Genomic DNA, 17,264 nt, shown 5'->3' with positions numbered 1-17,264 from the left:
GCCTGCAGTATGCTGCAAGGCTGTTGCTCACTCCCTCCACCCCCTTGTTTAACTGTTAAACAGAATCGATGGGAAAATTGATAAGTCAACATGAGGTCAATAAAACAAACTGTCTGTAGGTGTTTGTTTCCTAATGAAAAAGGCCTGATTTCTTTTTTTTTTTTTTTTCATGCTTGTCCCAAATACATGTTCAGAAGGAGAGCAGCTGTCTGTAGCCTTATCCTGGGGAGACAGGTCACTAGTGGCTGGAAGAAGGAAGCACTTCAAAGAACTTGCATTCTCCGGAGTATACTACTGTGAGCATCTGCTCTCAGATTATGAAATTGGTCAGCAGCTTCCCAGCTCTCTGAAATTCCTCATTTTCCTTCGGCAGCTGGCTAGAGGACTGTATCTGATCTCACCCAAATGGGCCACTGTGATTCGCACAACCTCAGGAGTGAAGCCAATGCAGCAGCCTGTCTGCTTGGTTCAACATGTCCCTCCAAACATCCACACCAAAGCTCTGCGTGCTACAGTTGCTCCTCACTGTTTGGGATTGGTGATAATTACAGTTACACATCTCCAGTCTGGATATTCAGAAGTCATTGCAAGACTAAAATGAGCTCCTTGAAAGTGTCCACACTCCTACAATGCTCTTTTTGAGTTGCATGATGGACATGTTCATTACTAGTATATGTTACAAGAAGTCTGAACACAGGTGTTTTATTGAAGCTGCTTTTAGAAAATGGAACTCACAGGAACAAAAGTTTAAATGATGGTAATTCTTACTTACCAAACTCTTGAATTATTTCTGTGTGTGTTTTTATTTTATTTTTTTCTAATTCACTTTTCTTATATTCACTTACACATGGAGATACGGATAGGTAATCAAAACACTGAAGAAGTTACCCACACTGTTCTTCTTATAGGTTGTGGATCAGAGACACAAAGATATCTATTTTTGATTTAAAACAGTTTCAGGAGTGCTTAAACCATGTACTGAAAAGGCATTTAATTTAAGCTTCTTTAGGAAAGAAAGTTTAAAATGAAACCAAGGTGCATCCTGACATGGTTTAGAAATTAATGCTTTAGCTGCTACAGACAAGTAAAAACTGTTTTTGAAAGTAGTATTTCATATAAGCCCATTCTGGAGTGATATTTATTGGAAGAAACTATCTAAGACCACATGAAGAACTGGGCCTTAGATCCCATGCTGTCGTGGAGTATAAAGTACCTAGATAAACAGATGTTACTTTTTTCCTCCTAGAGGCAACTTTTTGGAATGGTGAAATACTGATTTTAATAAAGTCTAATTAGTTTCTATAGCTAAAAATAGTCTTTGGTGAAGCATTTCATACATCGGTAATTTTCCAGTAGTGCTAGCCAGGCATTCCACTACAGTTGTTTAGCTCTTCATAAATAATTTTTGAATGTGATTAAGCAGTATTAAAAGCATGTTATAAGCATGTAAATATGCTATAAATGCTTCCCTGAGGCATGTAACATCTGCCTTTCCTGTGTTTTTATAGGTCTTAAGTTTGTGCGTGTCTTTTCTTTGTGTCTCTGGAGCACCGCATACTCAACACTACTGAGCAATACTGCTGAGAATAACAACAACACAAATATTCCTGTAAAAATGCTGCACATGTTTGTAAGTGTTCTGCCAACCTACTAAATGCTATATTGCTAATTAACCATTTTCTATATACTCTCTCTAAAATATTTATAAATGCACACTTAATTCAAATTAAATGCCCAGCTTATGGAAACACAAGCTGGAAAACTACTGATGTGACATCATAAGAAAGTCATGTAATTCTGTTAGCTTCCATCAGCATTATATCTTATGAAGGCTGCTATTTGTGCCTATGACTGCATAAAGACTACACTTACATATCCACAATATGTGCTAAAATTGTTGGGGGACAGGGATCTGTTCTCTCCAGGTAGAACGTATTTGGTTGGAACTCTGATCTTGTTCTGCAATATAATGCTTATTCAATTTTATAATATCAGAATTTTGTAACATCTTCTGCAAAGTAGGAGAGTAGGAAATGTTGGCTGGAATACAACAAATCCACAATTGTTTGATATAGATCACAATTGCACAGATCAAGCTTTATCACAGATTTAATGTTCATTCATTGTAACTGCATTTTCAAATGTTTTATCATCACTAAAGACCATCTCAAATTAGATTCTGAAATGTTAGCTTCAGTAAATTTCAAAGAACTGCCTTAGTGAAATAAACAATCCATCCCTAGCTTTCCTTGTCTCCACCAGAGCCCCAGTCTCCTCCTGGTCTCTTTCTACCCAATTCACTGACTTTTACTGTAATATATTCCAGGGTCAGAAGCTTAAAAAGATTTAGTTTACTCCTCTGAAACACTGAAAACAGAGGGTGAATGGAGTCAAGATACCACTCTTGCACAAAAATGGAATCAGAATCTACAGTAATAGGATAAACGATGAGACCTCTGGCAAACTTGATAATAAGGAAGTTTAATTTTAACTTCCATTCCTATTACTGAATTGCTGAGTGATTTTTTTTTTTAAGAAAAAAAAAAAAAAAGCTATTTTGTTCTCAAAATAGTGTGCAGTGAGATAGGGGAAAGGCAAATAAAGGGAGGTTTTGTATTTTATATAACTATTGCCTCCAGCACAATGCTAAACCCCACTGAGCAAGTAAATTTATTGGCAAAACACATTATAATCTGAAAGACCACTTAAACTATTCCTCCGTTAAGCTGTACTATTTTTTTTTTTAATCCCAAACTAGTTTGGTACATTGAACAACCCAGAACTGAGTCTCTGCTCATCACAGCTTGGCATGATAATAAGGAGGAAGTAAGGTTTGTTTATGGATGGCCTGAACCTTCCCTTATTAAAAGAAATGCTAAAGTGCTTTTGGGAGGAAAATTAGACTCTTATTATCAGGAGGAGGGAAAATGAAAAACAGACTCCTCCTTTTCCCTCTCCTTAAAATAACATTGTTTTTATTTATTTACAGCAACAGACAAAGATGTCCAGAACTTGGAAACGAGAATTCATTTTTAAGCAATATTTGCCTATTAAATAGACTTTACCTGAAGAGCTAATTAGGACTTCTTTTTCTTTCCCACTTATTTTCTTTCAGTTTTTATCTTCCCAGTGGTAGAAAGCAAGATAAAAGGTGATACTGTATTACCTTATTTGTAAAAGTAAATGCAGAAAGTTATTTTTGATGCTTTCACCAGTTGACTGGGGAAAGTCAAACGAAAACAATCCTGAAACACCTTCTTAAAATCAGATCTCTGGTCCTCTGCTGCTAACAGTACCTACCACTTGTGCACAGCTACCACAGAGCAGGTGCTTTCACAGTGGCGTCTGGATACACCACTGAAAAGCAACTCAAAAGCATAAACTGGTTCCATAAACAACAATATAATTAACAGTAAACTCTGAGCCACTCTAGAAGACGTGCATAAACCAGGGAATAAGGCATTTAAAAACATGGTGCCTCTGTCATTTCATTTAGAAATGTACAGGGTCTGTTTGCTACAGGTCTTTTAACAGCACAGCTACACGGAACTCAGCTTGGAATAAAGCTTTGACTTTTACATCAGGTTCAGGGCCACAAGAAAGAAAAAGACAAAAAAAAAAAATCTGATCAAGTAATTAAAAAAAATGTTTAAATTATTAAATGCTTAAAAGTTTTTTTTTTCTTTTTTTTTTTAAATCTAAAAAGTAATGCCTGTTGGTCCTTAAGAGGATGATTTCTGAGTTAGAAGTCTGAGGGGGGAAGGAGATGATGATCTGCAACGTCTGTAAAGAATCAAACCCATTGAGCTTTGTTTCTGGCAGATTTCTGTGGTTTATGTACCTCGCATTTTTCCACTGCTGGTTGCTGCCCGCACTCCGAGCTGTTCCCCGCCACAATGCCAGCCCGCAGGCTCTCGCTGTCGCCTGTGCCTTCCTCCATGGAGTAGGTCTTGGAGTGATTGCCGCGGTGGTGCGAGGGGCCGCGGCTCTGCGCCAGGCTGAGCTGCTTGCGCAGCGCACGGTTCTCCTCCTCCACCTCCCGCATGCGGACCTCCAGGCTCTCGCGGTCCCTCTGGCTTGAGGCCGTGTAACGAGGACTGTGGGGCTGGGACTCAAGTGGAGACAGTGACACTGGCTTCCCATCTGCGGGAGAAGGGAACAAAACACTTCTGTCAGAATATACCAGAAGCTGCATTTTTTTTTTTTTTTATAAATATAATAATTGTGAGGCAGGGATGTATTTCAAATACAGCACTTTGAACAGGCTTGGAGCTTCAAGGAAATGGTTCAGCACATGGTAAACCTGGGCAGATGCTGAAGGTCTGTGTGCTACAGGTCTTACTAATTTTAAAATCAAACTAAAAGATAAGCATGTATTTCTTTTGTTCTGGATAGGGCTTCCTGCCAGTCTCTAGCCTGGGAAGACAGTCAAGAACAGAAGGATTCAATTCAAAGACAATTAATATATAGTTAAATATATTTTAGAAACGTATCCAAGATAAAATAATTTCCCTATTCCCTATTTCTCCACAGTCGAGCTGCAGCAGTTTGGTTACCATTTCAGGCCAAACAGTAGCCCCAGCTGATTCACATGTGAGAAGCAGATGGGCTTGCTCAGCAACACAATATTATACACTTGCTGAGAAATGAGGAGTTCAGAAGGACAGAAACATTCAGTACACATGAGGATCAAATTCTGGAAAGTGTTTTGCCTGGAAAAGACAAGAGAATTTTGAAAAATGCAAGTTGTTCAATTCAACACCTTTAAATGAAAAGTTATATTCCAGAAATATGAAGACTTCACTTTCAAATTTTCAAAAAGTACCTTTGTTCAAAACAGCATTAATAATGAGCTAGGTGTAAAGTACAAAAAAGATAAATTAACCTCAAACCAAGATCCTCTACAAATACAACTACTAGACTTTCTGCCACCCTTCCAAGTGAATTATTGCGATCAAATTTTAAGAAAGCAAATATGGATGCAGCTGATATGTTGTCAAAGGAGATGTACTTTCATATAATGTTTAACAAAATTATATATATATATGCAGTACAAACTCTTAAAAGGTGGTAAAAAAAAAAGTCTTAATTTAAACTCTGATTTAAAATGTTCAATTAAAATGAAACAAAGCAAGACAGTGAATTATCCACAGTGACACAATCAGCATGGCGTTCCTTTACAGTGAAGATATGTAAATGTCTTATGCCAAGGTATTTCTCAGAAATAACCTTCCACCTGCATGCATTAAAAAAAGTTTGCTATTTAATAGTTTCTCCAAAGCACAGAATCCCCCTGGCCTTATCAAACAAACACAAGCCTGAGTGGTTTACAAAACAGAAATCATGCAGCTATTGTTTAGCAGTTCTTCTTAACAAGTACATTTCTCATCCTCTGACTCAAAGCTATCTCCCTGCTATAAAGACCTGCTCATTGCTTGTTCTTTTCCATTGTTTCATACTTACATGAATGGCAAACAATTCCGAGTTTATGAAAAAAGCAGCTATAGAAATGAAAACCTCATTGCAAATTTCCATTGTGGTGTTATGAAGGTGTACACACATCCTGTTATCTATGTAAAATAGCTATCCTGTTTTTAATGCAACATTTGGGTAGAGTATCTTGTACTCACTTGAAGACTTTCTCCTGCAAAAAATCTCTAATTTATCATTTCCACCATTAGCAAAGCTGATGGAGAAGTCTGAGCTTGAAAAAAAATTTCGAGACAGATTCTGAAGTTTGGCTGCTGATATTTTGGATCTTGAATCGTTAAACAAGTATTAAAAATTATATGGCAGATTTGAAAGGCCTGAAAAATCAGGGGTGCAACAGTACAGAAATGCCTACATTAAGGACAGAGCCATGCTACAATCAGAAGTGCAATGAAATACTGATTTAACTCTCTCCATCCTTTTTGGAAGACACTGAATTGCCAATGTAACTGCAAGGCCTCTGGCATGGACAGTGCAAGTTCACCTGGAAAAGCCTGAATACTTAGTTGTACAGCTGATTTGTGCTGTCTTTGTTTCTCAGCTGCTAACAAACACCCATGCTAGGAAGACTAAAACTAATTTGGATGTGCTTATATTTCATTCCTGTTACTGGACAGCAAGAGTGAATTGCATAGGTAGTCTCAGATAAAAACAGCACCCCTACAATTCCACACACACACACAAGAACTATTTGTGTTATCATCAGGCATACAATTACAATGAAAATCTAGCCAAAAACTTGATCGTCAGTCCTAGCTCCCTACTTAGTGACTATCCAGTATGACACGAACGTTACTTATCTCTTCCCATTCTTCTCATCACGTTCTGTCACCTTCTCAAATTTACTTACAAATTTACCACTTGTAAAGATACAAAGAAACAGCAGTAAATCTCAGGATGACATTCATTGAAATTTCAAAATGTAGAAAAGGCTTGATATCTCTTCAGCTGCTCAAAGGGCAAAAATCTATAGGTCACACATGTTGCTTTGCCAAAATTAAAAATTAACAAAATAGAGATAATCTTGTACATCAGACCAGTTGAAACTATACTCATCAGAACAGTTGAACTGTTTCTACACAATCCTTAGAAGATACAACACAGCCTGAGAGAGATTGAAGGAAGAAAATATCATCTACTGCCTTAGACTGGAAGTTAGAGCAACTGAAGAGATCAGCTCAGTGTTTATGCAGCCTTAGCTTTAAATCCCAACAAACTCCATTACTGTCTTCTCAGTAGCATGTATTTGTGCCAGTATGTCAAAGGAAGAACAAAAATCATATCAAGAATTACACAACCATCTAGCTGAAATATGTAACTACTTGAAATGTGCTGGTTTACTGTGCAAGTTATCCGTGTTTTGTTACGAAGTGCTAAATCCAAGCCATTTTCTGGGATAACTTGATCAAGGTTCATACAGCTGGACACGTACTGTTTTAATTTTTATTAGTATGTCTGACTGTTCTCAGGTATCTTGATGTATCTGGTATTTTTACAACACATCAACTCCCTGCTGCAAATGGCACTGTGACAATCAAAAGACCCATTTGAAATGGAAGCATAGAATCAGAAGTGAACTGAGTTTAATCTTAAATCTCAGAAATCAACCAATTTCTGTCATAAATACTGATTTTAGGAAGGTCTAGCTCATAATTTTTGCAGCCTGAGGTTGGCAGGGTGCTGCTTGATTTAAGCCCTATTACCAGGACTGCGCATGTGAAGATACTTTGACTTCAGTGAGCATACAGACACAGCAAGATGTCCCTTGGGAGCTCCTGCTCAGCAGATAAACGCCAACACATGCTCTGCTTTCAACTGGCTTTCAAGGCAATGGAAGGGTTGTGTGCTTCACCTCACCTTTGAAGAAGAAGCCAACAATATAAGGGACTGCTAGTATTTGATGGACTGTGCATGCAGCATGGTAGAAATGTTAAACTGATTGCACTGCACTTCAGTTTTATTGTTTTAAGTAACTGGCAGAGTGCTCTAGCTGATGTCTAGGAAGTTTTTATCTAATCTAAATCAAAATAAAATAACATAACATATAACGAGGTCTGTGTGACTTTTGGACAAGAGATCTCCCAGGGAACACTGCAAGGAACATTGCTGTGCTCTGACGGAAGTAGCACACTTTTGAATGCTGCAGTAAATAATAATAAAGCTATATTTTTTTATACTTCATTTGGGGCTATTTTTGGGCCTCGGCAGTCTCAGACTTAATATATTTTTTCTATCTGTGTCAAGCCTTTTACCTCAGACTTTCTGTGCTAATAAAACTGTACCAAAGAAATAAAAATGACCTACAAAATTACACTGTCCACAAAACAAACCAAAAAAAAGCCCACAAACTTGAATAATTGTTTCGTGGTTGACAGCAGCCAATGACTTACCATTACAGTAGGTACAACAATTCAGAAAACTTGCCAATATACAATAGATTATATGGATAGATTATATGTAGAGTTGCCTGTGCTTAAGGCAAGAGATGTCTTTAAACCTTATTATTAAGCAGAGCACCTTAAGATAATAGAAGAAATAAAGCCTAGAGAAAGCAATCCAGCACAGGGTATTTGGAAGGAGAAGGACTGAAGCAGTGGAATTTTCTTATAGACAAAACCTAAAGGATAAGCATTAACACCAGGTCCCTAGCTTTGCAATAATGAGACCTGGAGAGAAAAGAGTCCCGAAAAGGACCCAGAGGCACTGGAAGCTTGCTGGGGAAAGAGCATAATTTAGCCACAGGTTAACTGCAGGGCTGGGAGAAAGCAGCAGAATGAAGGAAAGAAAAAATCACCCTGATTCAGAAGAGAAGACAAATGCAGAAGCAGGGATCCTTAGTTTCTCAGACGACTGATCTGAGCTCAAATACTGAAAAGTTAGGAACTAACAGAGGCAGGGTAATTTATATAGCAAGCTGTGGGATTTTTTTCCCCTTAATTTTTTACATTTCTTCTTAAGGGCAAACTACTTGCTTTTTGGCATCTTTACAAGGCCTAGAGGTTTCTGTGTGTTTTAGCTATTATTTGTCCCCTGCCTAATAGTGTGGAATGCCTTCATAATGAATTAACTGATGACAGTGAACTCTAGGCTGCCTCTGAGATAAGAGGAAGTCATGCTGCTCCCAGATAATGTTTCAGTCTGTCTGATTACAGATGCAAGAAAACATCACTCCTCCATTTCATATTTGCTCACATTTGAAAATTAGCATTATCAGTGTACCCTTTGAGGGCTAGTGGTGCAACAACTTTAACCAAAAGCCAGCATTATGCAGAAAGAATCAGGATAGCGGGCCTCATGAGTTCACCCTCATGAATTTCCCCCTGCTAAGGCCATGAACAAAATAATTTGAAGTTCACTCCATGGATATTTTTCTCCCCATAAAGAACATTATTGAGAATTCCATAGACCCCAAGGGGAAATAAATAAAAAAAAATAAAAAAATAAATAAAGACTGCAGTCAGGACTCTTCGAGACACATAAGCTCTGTGTAAGCAGATAAACTATCCATTTTCTTTTGGAGTTCTAGCTCAGCTTTAATCATCTACCACCTTAGCACTGTGATGTTGCTCAGCGGGATGCTCTGGTAGATTTGATTATATGGGCTGCTATGAATAAAGTCCTTTTAGTTAACTGTTTGATACTTTAAGTTATATACCTACACAAGTAGATGCTAAGGCATCCGAAGACACCTATTCCCACATCCACCAAGGCATTTTTTTCTCCTACATCTTTTTGTACATCACTGCAGCGTGATCTCAGCTGGAAGTAGAAAACCCAGCCCAAATAATCATCTGAATAGTGGAATATAGCCTAGGCAATTTATTCTAGATCTATGAACAAAGAACTTCATCTACTGTGATGTGAGGTGATTCTGAGTGTTAAATCATTGAAAGATGTCACAGTGAGGATGCTCTGACTCTTGAATAATCCTCTACACTCAATAGATTTGGAAGTTATATGTATCACACACAAACCCCTATAACCACAATTAGGTGTGCATATCAGACACTCAGAAATTTGGACATGTGAAGTTTGGACATGTGGAAACAATGGTTTCCTGTCCAGTCATTGCTGTCGTTCCCTTGTGCCTGATGACAGGATTGCTAATTGCATGATCACTACATTTTTCCAAAGAACTTGGTGTCACTGTGTGCACAGGGTGGATGGTGCTCACAGGTGCTCGGTGGCCTGTTTTATCTCATCATGAAATTTATGACCACTAACACCCAGCTCTGAAAAAAAAGACTTATTTCCTCATTGCCCTACATGTATGATGCTCATCACTATAATACTTGAATACTGCACATATGTCAACCACTCATTTTTCTAATTTATTTGAGGGAAAAGTGCTATTAGTTCCTCTTTACAGGCAGGGCAGAGAAGTTGTGGAGCCCCTAAGGCCAAAAGAAAATACTAGTTCTAGGTGCACAATTGAGAACTGAAGAATAAAAAAATACCTTTTTTGCACTTCATTTGTTCAGAAGGCAGGCCTCATCATGTCTATATGCAACTGTATATGCTTAACATTTTTGTAAACCATATCCTGAGTCTACAACCACAGATAATGGAAAAAAAAATAGAGTTAGCAGATGCTTTTAATAGCTTTGTTTTAAGACACTTGTAATAGCTTTGTTTTAAGAAGATCATGTAATGAACTCAGTGGTATTCTTAAACAATTTTCCAGGGCAGATTCAGCTTCATAAAGTACAAAGCATCCCTTTTCTTTCTGCACTCCATGCCTTGTTCATGGCACACCTTCCAATCTCTTTAATTAACCTAAGCAGGAGTCCAAGAACCATTTGCTGCATTTGCTGTGCACACAAAATGAGGCAGGGGGTTGTGTCTCAGAAAGTTTGTAATTGTATCATCAATGATGGCATCATGTTGCATTGCTGCAGAGAGCTGCTTGTACGTTGGCTGAGTGAATTTAATTCTGTTACTTCTAAGAGGGATAATAGGCATGGTAAACTGTAAAATACTCTATGAAAGGAAAAACTATGTAGCAACATAATGCAAGAAGAAAGAGGGAGAGAAACCCTAAACATATACTGCATCTTTTCTGAATATGGCTATGGCTCTCTTAATAGTTCATTTTTTCAAATGAAACATTAAGAATGTCAGCTTATTAGGAAATTTAAAAGAGCCCATAAGTTTTAACGTGACTTACTCATTTCCTTTTATAGAATACAATGGCTTTTTTTTCCTTTCTTCTATTTTCTTGTCATCCTTCCTTTCCCTGTTTTGCACTGCCGTGACAAAATATATGCCTCTCCAAGAAAAGGACTAAAAATAACATTTCCCCACTTTCCACTGGGAGTGGAGATGTAAGAAAATAATGTCTTATCAGAGTAAGCACTGACTGAAAATAAGATTTTATCAGGGATTTGGCTTGACAAAGATAACACGTTATCAAGAGGGGAACTTGGCAAAGATAACACGTTATCAATATCAGGAGTAAAGCTTGGGGAAAATAATGTTTTAATACCTATTAGATTCTAAATAAGCCATCTGTGCTCTTGATGAATTGTTATTTTCTCCAAGCCCCAATCCTGTAAAGATGTTGATTTTTTGGCAAACTACTTCTGTAACAGTTGGGGAAGGGGAGGAGACAGAGAAGAAAAGGAAGCTCTTGCTCCATAAAGCTAGAGGGATATTCTTTTTCTTTTCAAAAGCTTTATGCACAGGTAAACATTGCCAATGTGACAACCTGGAAGGCTCAGATGTTCAGACACTAAACAGGTACAGGAAGGAAAACTCCTACAACAAAGTTTTGCAGGAATACTGCAGAGACAGGAGAAGAGGATCAATACCTCTTCTGTCCATGACCACAGTATCCAGGTTCCTGAGGTGCTGCCTACAGTATTTTTGGAAGAAGCACTGATTTACAGAGCCAATGATCAGTCATCAGTTAGCAATGACTTTTGGTCATAACTAAGCACATTGCAATTAGCAGTGGTCAGTTGGGAGCACAAATAAATGACTCCTTTTAGATCTGTAGCAGACATCATCACCCTCGGCGAACCATTAGCACCATCCAGATACAGGTCACCATTTCCACAGCTTAGCTGTCTGAAAGGGTCATGTAACACTTCTTATCTCCTGCAGTGCAAAGCATCCAACTCGGTTTAAAGGGTCACTGGAGCTGGTCTAAGCTGGCCTGACTGTCTCTGCCCTGAAGCAATCCCCTCTACCAGCCCCACCACGGGGGCAGAGACAAAACGCTGTCCAGTGGGTGTCTGTGCCCTGAAGATGAAGCCAGCGACTCATTTATAAACCTTCAGTTGTATTCTGGATGAATTTAAATAAATTGTGACACCTCCTGGAAAATGAGCAATCCAACTCGTAGTAGGACGGACTGCTAACTGCCTTAAATGGCAGAATGTGGGTGAATGCCACTGGTTATTCATGGCAATGGGCAAGCGGGGAATAATTAGAAGGGAAGCTGTGGAGGGACCGTAGGAGTGTGATGTGAATAATAAAGCACACTTAGGAAAAGGCATATGAATGATATCTGCAGGGTAAGTATTTGTAGCCAGCTGAATTTCCCTGGTGTACAGTAGGAGTGGGAGGAAAGACAATGTGATCTGTTAATGTGAAGATTTCCTATGGAGGAGCCGCATTGCTTTTTTCATTAACCATTTGGATTATCTTATGCCCCCAGATTACTCTCTGTTTAGGTGTGAGCTCAGTGTTAATGTAACCTCTCAGGCCCTGATTTAGCAGGATACACATTCTACCATTACAACTCTTTAATGTAAAGCACACACCCAAATGCATCCCCACAGCTGTACACATTTCTGTGACTATCATTCGTGGTAGTGGTATGTAAAAACTAAACCTCTTCAGTGTTGGTTCCTGCTTAGTAAAACTCTGTTAAAGAGAAAGGAAGGGAAAAAGTTTAATACTCAGCATTTTACAGTGCTTTTTAGGAGCATAAGAAATAAGTATCTATAAGCTTAGAAAATATAATAAAAATACCTATAGGTTTCTATAATTGCCACAGTAACCAGAAGCATGAGACAAGTATGCTCAATCAAAGCCTAGTAGTAGTTAATTCAGATTCTGATGCTGATGATTTGCCTCAGCTGTTCATCAATAGACTCCAGCTGATAATTATTAAGTTAAACTTCTGAGCAGTATTTGCATATGTAAAGCACACTTTCCCTGCTGAAGCAACAATGGATGTTATAATGCATTTCCTGATTGTACAGCACTTGGATTGGGGGAACCTGGACAAGAGAGTCTGCTTTGCATATCCTTCCTTACCCTCATCAGGCCAGCCATTCAGAAGCAATGCATTTACACATACTGACATCTAAAAGCTGGAGCAAAATGCAGTGCTAACCCAGTATAACGGTTAAAATGCAACCATAAAGTGCAATGAGGAACTCCCTAATAAACAAAATAATATATGACAGAGTTTTGCATATACCTCAAAACATTTACCTAAGCTTCCTAGTATCTTTAAAAGAAGTTTTAACAGCTGTTCCATGCCAAGAGAGCCTGGTCACCTGGAATTCCTAGACAGCCAATGACATCTGGATGTGGCCCTTCCTCCAAAGGAATACTGAGTATCATGATGTGGTCCTATCTTTAGTTTTCTCTCATCTCATTTTCTCCCAATTAGAACTTCATTTCCTGAATGTGATTCTTGGATATCTGCCATGCTCTCCTAGTAAAATGTATCATGAATCCAGATAGGCACACAATGTGTAGATTACATTTGTGCATGCAATCCTCCACATTTTCCTAACTGCCTGACAGACAAGGCATACCCAGACCTGCTTAATATTAGAGGAATCCATAGGCATATTTCCTTTAGGGATATGGAAACGTGCAACAGAATTGGGAAGATCTTTATGTAATCCATGACGCTGCCCCAGTGTAGCTTCTATACCACTTAGGTTTAAGAGTTCACCATAAGCTTACTATTAACAGCCTTGAATGCTTTACATCACCACAGAATAGGAAAATAAAAGATATCAGAGTTTGGTTTTGGTTAAACATGGGAGGTGTGTTGAAAAATGGAGACCTAAGGAAGTGCAGGTGGTCAGCCTCTTTGAAACCTGGCACTTAGGCTCTTAAGTATTAATTTCAGATTTAGCCATATTAAAGTTTATGCACATTGCTATAAGTCACCTGGTAGCACTGTTACACGCAGTCTCAAAAGTTGATTTTCAACACATCTGCAGAAATGCTGCAGTATTAGTTCAGGCTGGTTGGTGCTGCTGAAACCTGCTGGAAAGCATGTTATATCCCTTAATCTCTCTTGGCACAGAGATGCCATCAGAGAACCATGCACTGGTATTTTGATTGATTCTGCTGGAAAAGGAGATTGTCTGAATACTGATTGACCATCAAGGATTGTTCAAGGATCAAGAAAAAAAATCCAAATCCTGTATCGCACGTTTCTGCCTTTGAGGAACCAGATCTGTAAGAACCTCAAATCTGATAGAGCTGTGGCCAATAACATCAGATATTAGCACACACACACATATATATATATAAGGCAAATAGAAGGAACAGATTTTCAAAACAATGATCTGTCTTCTTTCTAAATGCATCTGAAGATTACACATGCAGACAGAAATACTGCTAGTTTGTATTTCTAGTTTAATGTGATGTTATGAAATAACATCAGTGTTATTTCACCAATGACATATCAGTGCATAAGTTATTAATATCTTTCAGTATTGAGAATCTTCTGTTTTCCCCACACATTCTCAGCACTTTTCATTTGCTGCACCTGTCATTTAAGCCACTTCAGTCCTGAAGAACAGTGAGGGAAAATGCAAATAACTGCACATTCAGAACACATGAAGGCTGATCAGTGTTATGACATTTATCTTTACCTATGACAAGAGATGAAATAGCTCATGAGTTAGTTTCCTGTCCTCCTCATGGAGAAAAATGTCATAACAGATCATCATGTACTATATGCAGCAATATTTCTAACACACCTTGGGAAGAAAAAACATCACAGCAGTGATGCACACAGTAGGTTACCTGTCATGGCTATGACATCAGAAATTAAACATATAATGTTTTAAAACAGTAGATATAAATCATAATAATAATAATAAAACCTAGAACAACAGTTTGCAAATTAGCTAAAAGTAGATTGTTTTCACAAGGTTCAATTACATTAAAGAGAAATGAACTATCCATACAGCTCACTGGAATCTTAAATAGGTTATTTTCTAACTTTCCCAACATTTTCCAAATAGAAAGTCACAGCTGGCCAATATATTGTGTTTCATAAAAAATAAAAATTCCATTTTTAAAATCTTAATAATCCATAATATACACAGAAGGGAATAATTAAATTCAAAAAGAGAAAAAAAATCCCTAGAAAATATACTCTTCATTCTGATGACAGAGGTAGTACCTTGATCCCAAGGAAATCAACTGTGGTTTCAGAACTAGTTTCAGTGTGGCCAAACATCTACCTCTGGACTACAATCTCCTTGTTATGTTGACTACTCTATTCACGTGTTAACATGGAACTTCTTTTTTTTTGCATGAACTTACGTTTTATTAAAAAAAAAAAAAAAAAAGATTTACTGTATTAGAGATATTCATTCTACAATGATAGAACAAGTATGTACAGAATCAAATTTATATTAGATATATCAGGTTTATACAGATTTCATTTCCATCTGTGACCTAGGCTTCCCATAAAACATGAGGAAGTCACTCTTCTTTATGATATTCTTGTTTTGTTACAAACATGAGGAAAGCAACCTATTTCTAGTGAGTCAAAAGGCAAAACTCAGTGACTTCAATGAAAACAAGCATAGGTCTAATCTTTCATGATATTCTCCGTGCATACAGCATGGTGTTGTTAGTCATTTTTATACTGTAACATTTGTACATGTTGCTGTACTGTGGTAGGTCAAAATGTGGGCCATATCCCCTGTGACCCATCACAACCCAGCAGAGCTTCCCATGCTGCAAGCAAATGAAAATTTTCGTTTTTGAGCAGCCACAAGTTTATTGAGGTTAAATAACATACACCGACAGCAAGATTTAGATGTTCTGCCTACTAAGATTTTGTCTTGTAACACATGAAGCATTTCTTTGAGACTAATTCAAATTTCTGCTCCAGTGCACAGAAACATCTTAATATATTTTTAGGATCTTAAGTAAGGATTATAAAGAATATGTCTATTGTGTAGCACAGCACTGAAGTCAAGCCCCTTGACACATTTACTTACTGTGCAAAAAAAAAAAAAAGTTGCTCTATACAATCAGGGCAGCAGTGCTCAATATTCATGGCATCCATACATATTCAGGTAAACACTTTCCAGGCTTTTTTTTTTTTTTTTTTTTTTTTGTTATCTCTCCATTTCTACGTTGCATTATCTCCGGGAATTTCTCACAAAAGCAGAATATACCATGGGAGTACTCCTTAGTAAGTACAAATGTGTGTGTCATTTTTAATGATGTTTTTGATAGATAGAGTGTGATCAGGGCTGATAGCCATAAGCTTTTTACAGTGACACATACCATGGACTAATTGATGTCTGTGACAAGTTTTTGTGTTGGACTAATGAGAATCTGGAGGTGGAGGTATTTACAGAAATTCTTGTATTTTGTTTTGATGTAAAGGGTGGAGGTGTAGCTATAAATTGGAGTCTTCCAATTTTCTTTTATTTCTGTTGATGAACTTTCATTAAGATACCTATTCATCTTCCTTTGTTAATGTAATCAGAGATTTATTCATTTCTATTATTTGCAATATCTTTTTGTTACTTTAAAGTCTAAGTAGAATAGATGGAGACTTAACCAGAATTGTTTCATATTAAAAACATAAACAAATCAAAACACCTTATGCCTAAAGAACAACCAGACATGAACAAGAAAACAAAAACCAACAGCTACATAAAAAACCTTATTTGTAAAAATCCTTTAAGGGATTAAAACCAAGTTAAAAAAAACACAAAACAGCAACAACAAAAACGAAGTTGCTTCCCTTCTCATTTACTCCCATCTTATTCTAGGAGAAGGAAAGGATCTTCATCATTATTTTTAGTAACATATTCCATACTAATTTCCACAAATCTAGATGCAAGAATCAACATTTAAGAACTGGTATAAGATAAGGTTGAGGAATGAATGCTAAAAGAACATGGCTTACTTCACCCTTCTGTCCCATTTGAGTACAGGCTGCTGCTGTACATATCCTTGCATCACAAAAGGTAACATGGCCTCCTCCCTTCTAAATTAGGACCACCGGCCCAGGAAAAGATGAGCCAGACAATGGAATAAAAACACTTTATCATGGTATTACTATCAGGTTTACTTTTTAATTTATGCCATCCTCTGGTATCATTAAAATACTACAGGAACTGAGTTATGACAGCTGCAACTATGCGTGCTCCTTTGAAGAAAAGCCTACATTTCAGTCAGTATGTAATACGTATTCTGTCCCTTACAGTAATATTTTCCTTGGCAGGACATTTGAATGTTATATTTTCTGTTTTGTGAGACTGCCTTTCCTCTTTTGAGAAACTGTAACTTCATCAGGCATGTACTGAAAATTCATACTAGCAACTCACACTAGTACTTTCTACAGAAATGATTTAGTTTCTTATTTGGGGAGCACAAATATTTATTGTAGATTCTACCAGACAATGACTTTCTGTCTTTTTCTGAATAATCTGACTGAATCCAACCAATAGGGAAAGTAAAATTCCAGACTTGCCTGAAGACCTATATATAATTTTGTGACAGTCATTACATTTTTTTCCAACTTGCAGCACTCAACATGT

At 37.5% G+C, this 17,264-nt stretch overlaps 1 protein-coding gene across 2 annotated transcripts in view; it reads right to left on the bottom strand.

The window, feature by feature from the left end:
* LARGE1 (LARGE xylosyl- and glucuronyltransferase 1) overlaps nucleotides 1-17,264 on the bottom strand; it is a 285,774-nt gene that overhangs the window by 141,866 nt on the left and 126,644 nt on the right. For both annotated transcript variants that reach the window (XM_038180825.2, XM_027449977.3), the window contains one exon: nucleotides 3,842-4,143. In XM_038180825.2, the coding sequence (XP_038036753.1) occupies nucleotides 3,842-4,143 (302 nt within the window). The remainder of the gene's footprint in view (nucleotides 1-3,841; nucleotides 4,144-17,264) is intronic.

The sequence above is a fragment of the Anas platyrhynchos genome, chromosome 1, assembly GCF_047663525.1.
Source record: "Anas platyrhynchos isolate ZD024472 breed Pekin duck chromosome 1, IASCAAS_PekinDuck_T2T, whole genome shotgun sequence".
Taxonomy (NCBI): domain Eukaryota; kingdom Metazoa; phylum Chordata; class Aves; order Anseriformes; family Anatidae; genus Anas; species Anas platyrhynchos.
This window is presented reverse-complemented; position numbering and strand designations above follow the sequence as displayed.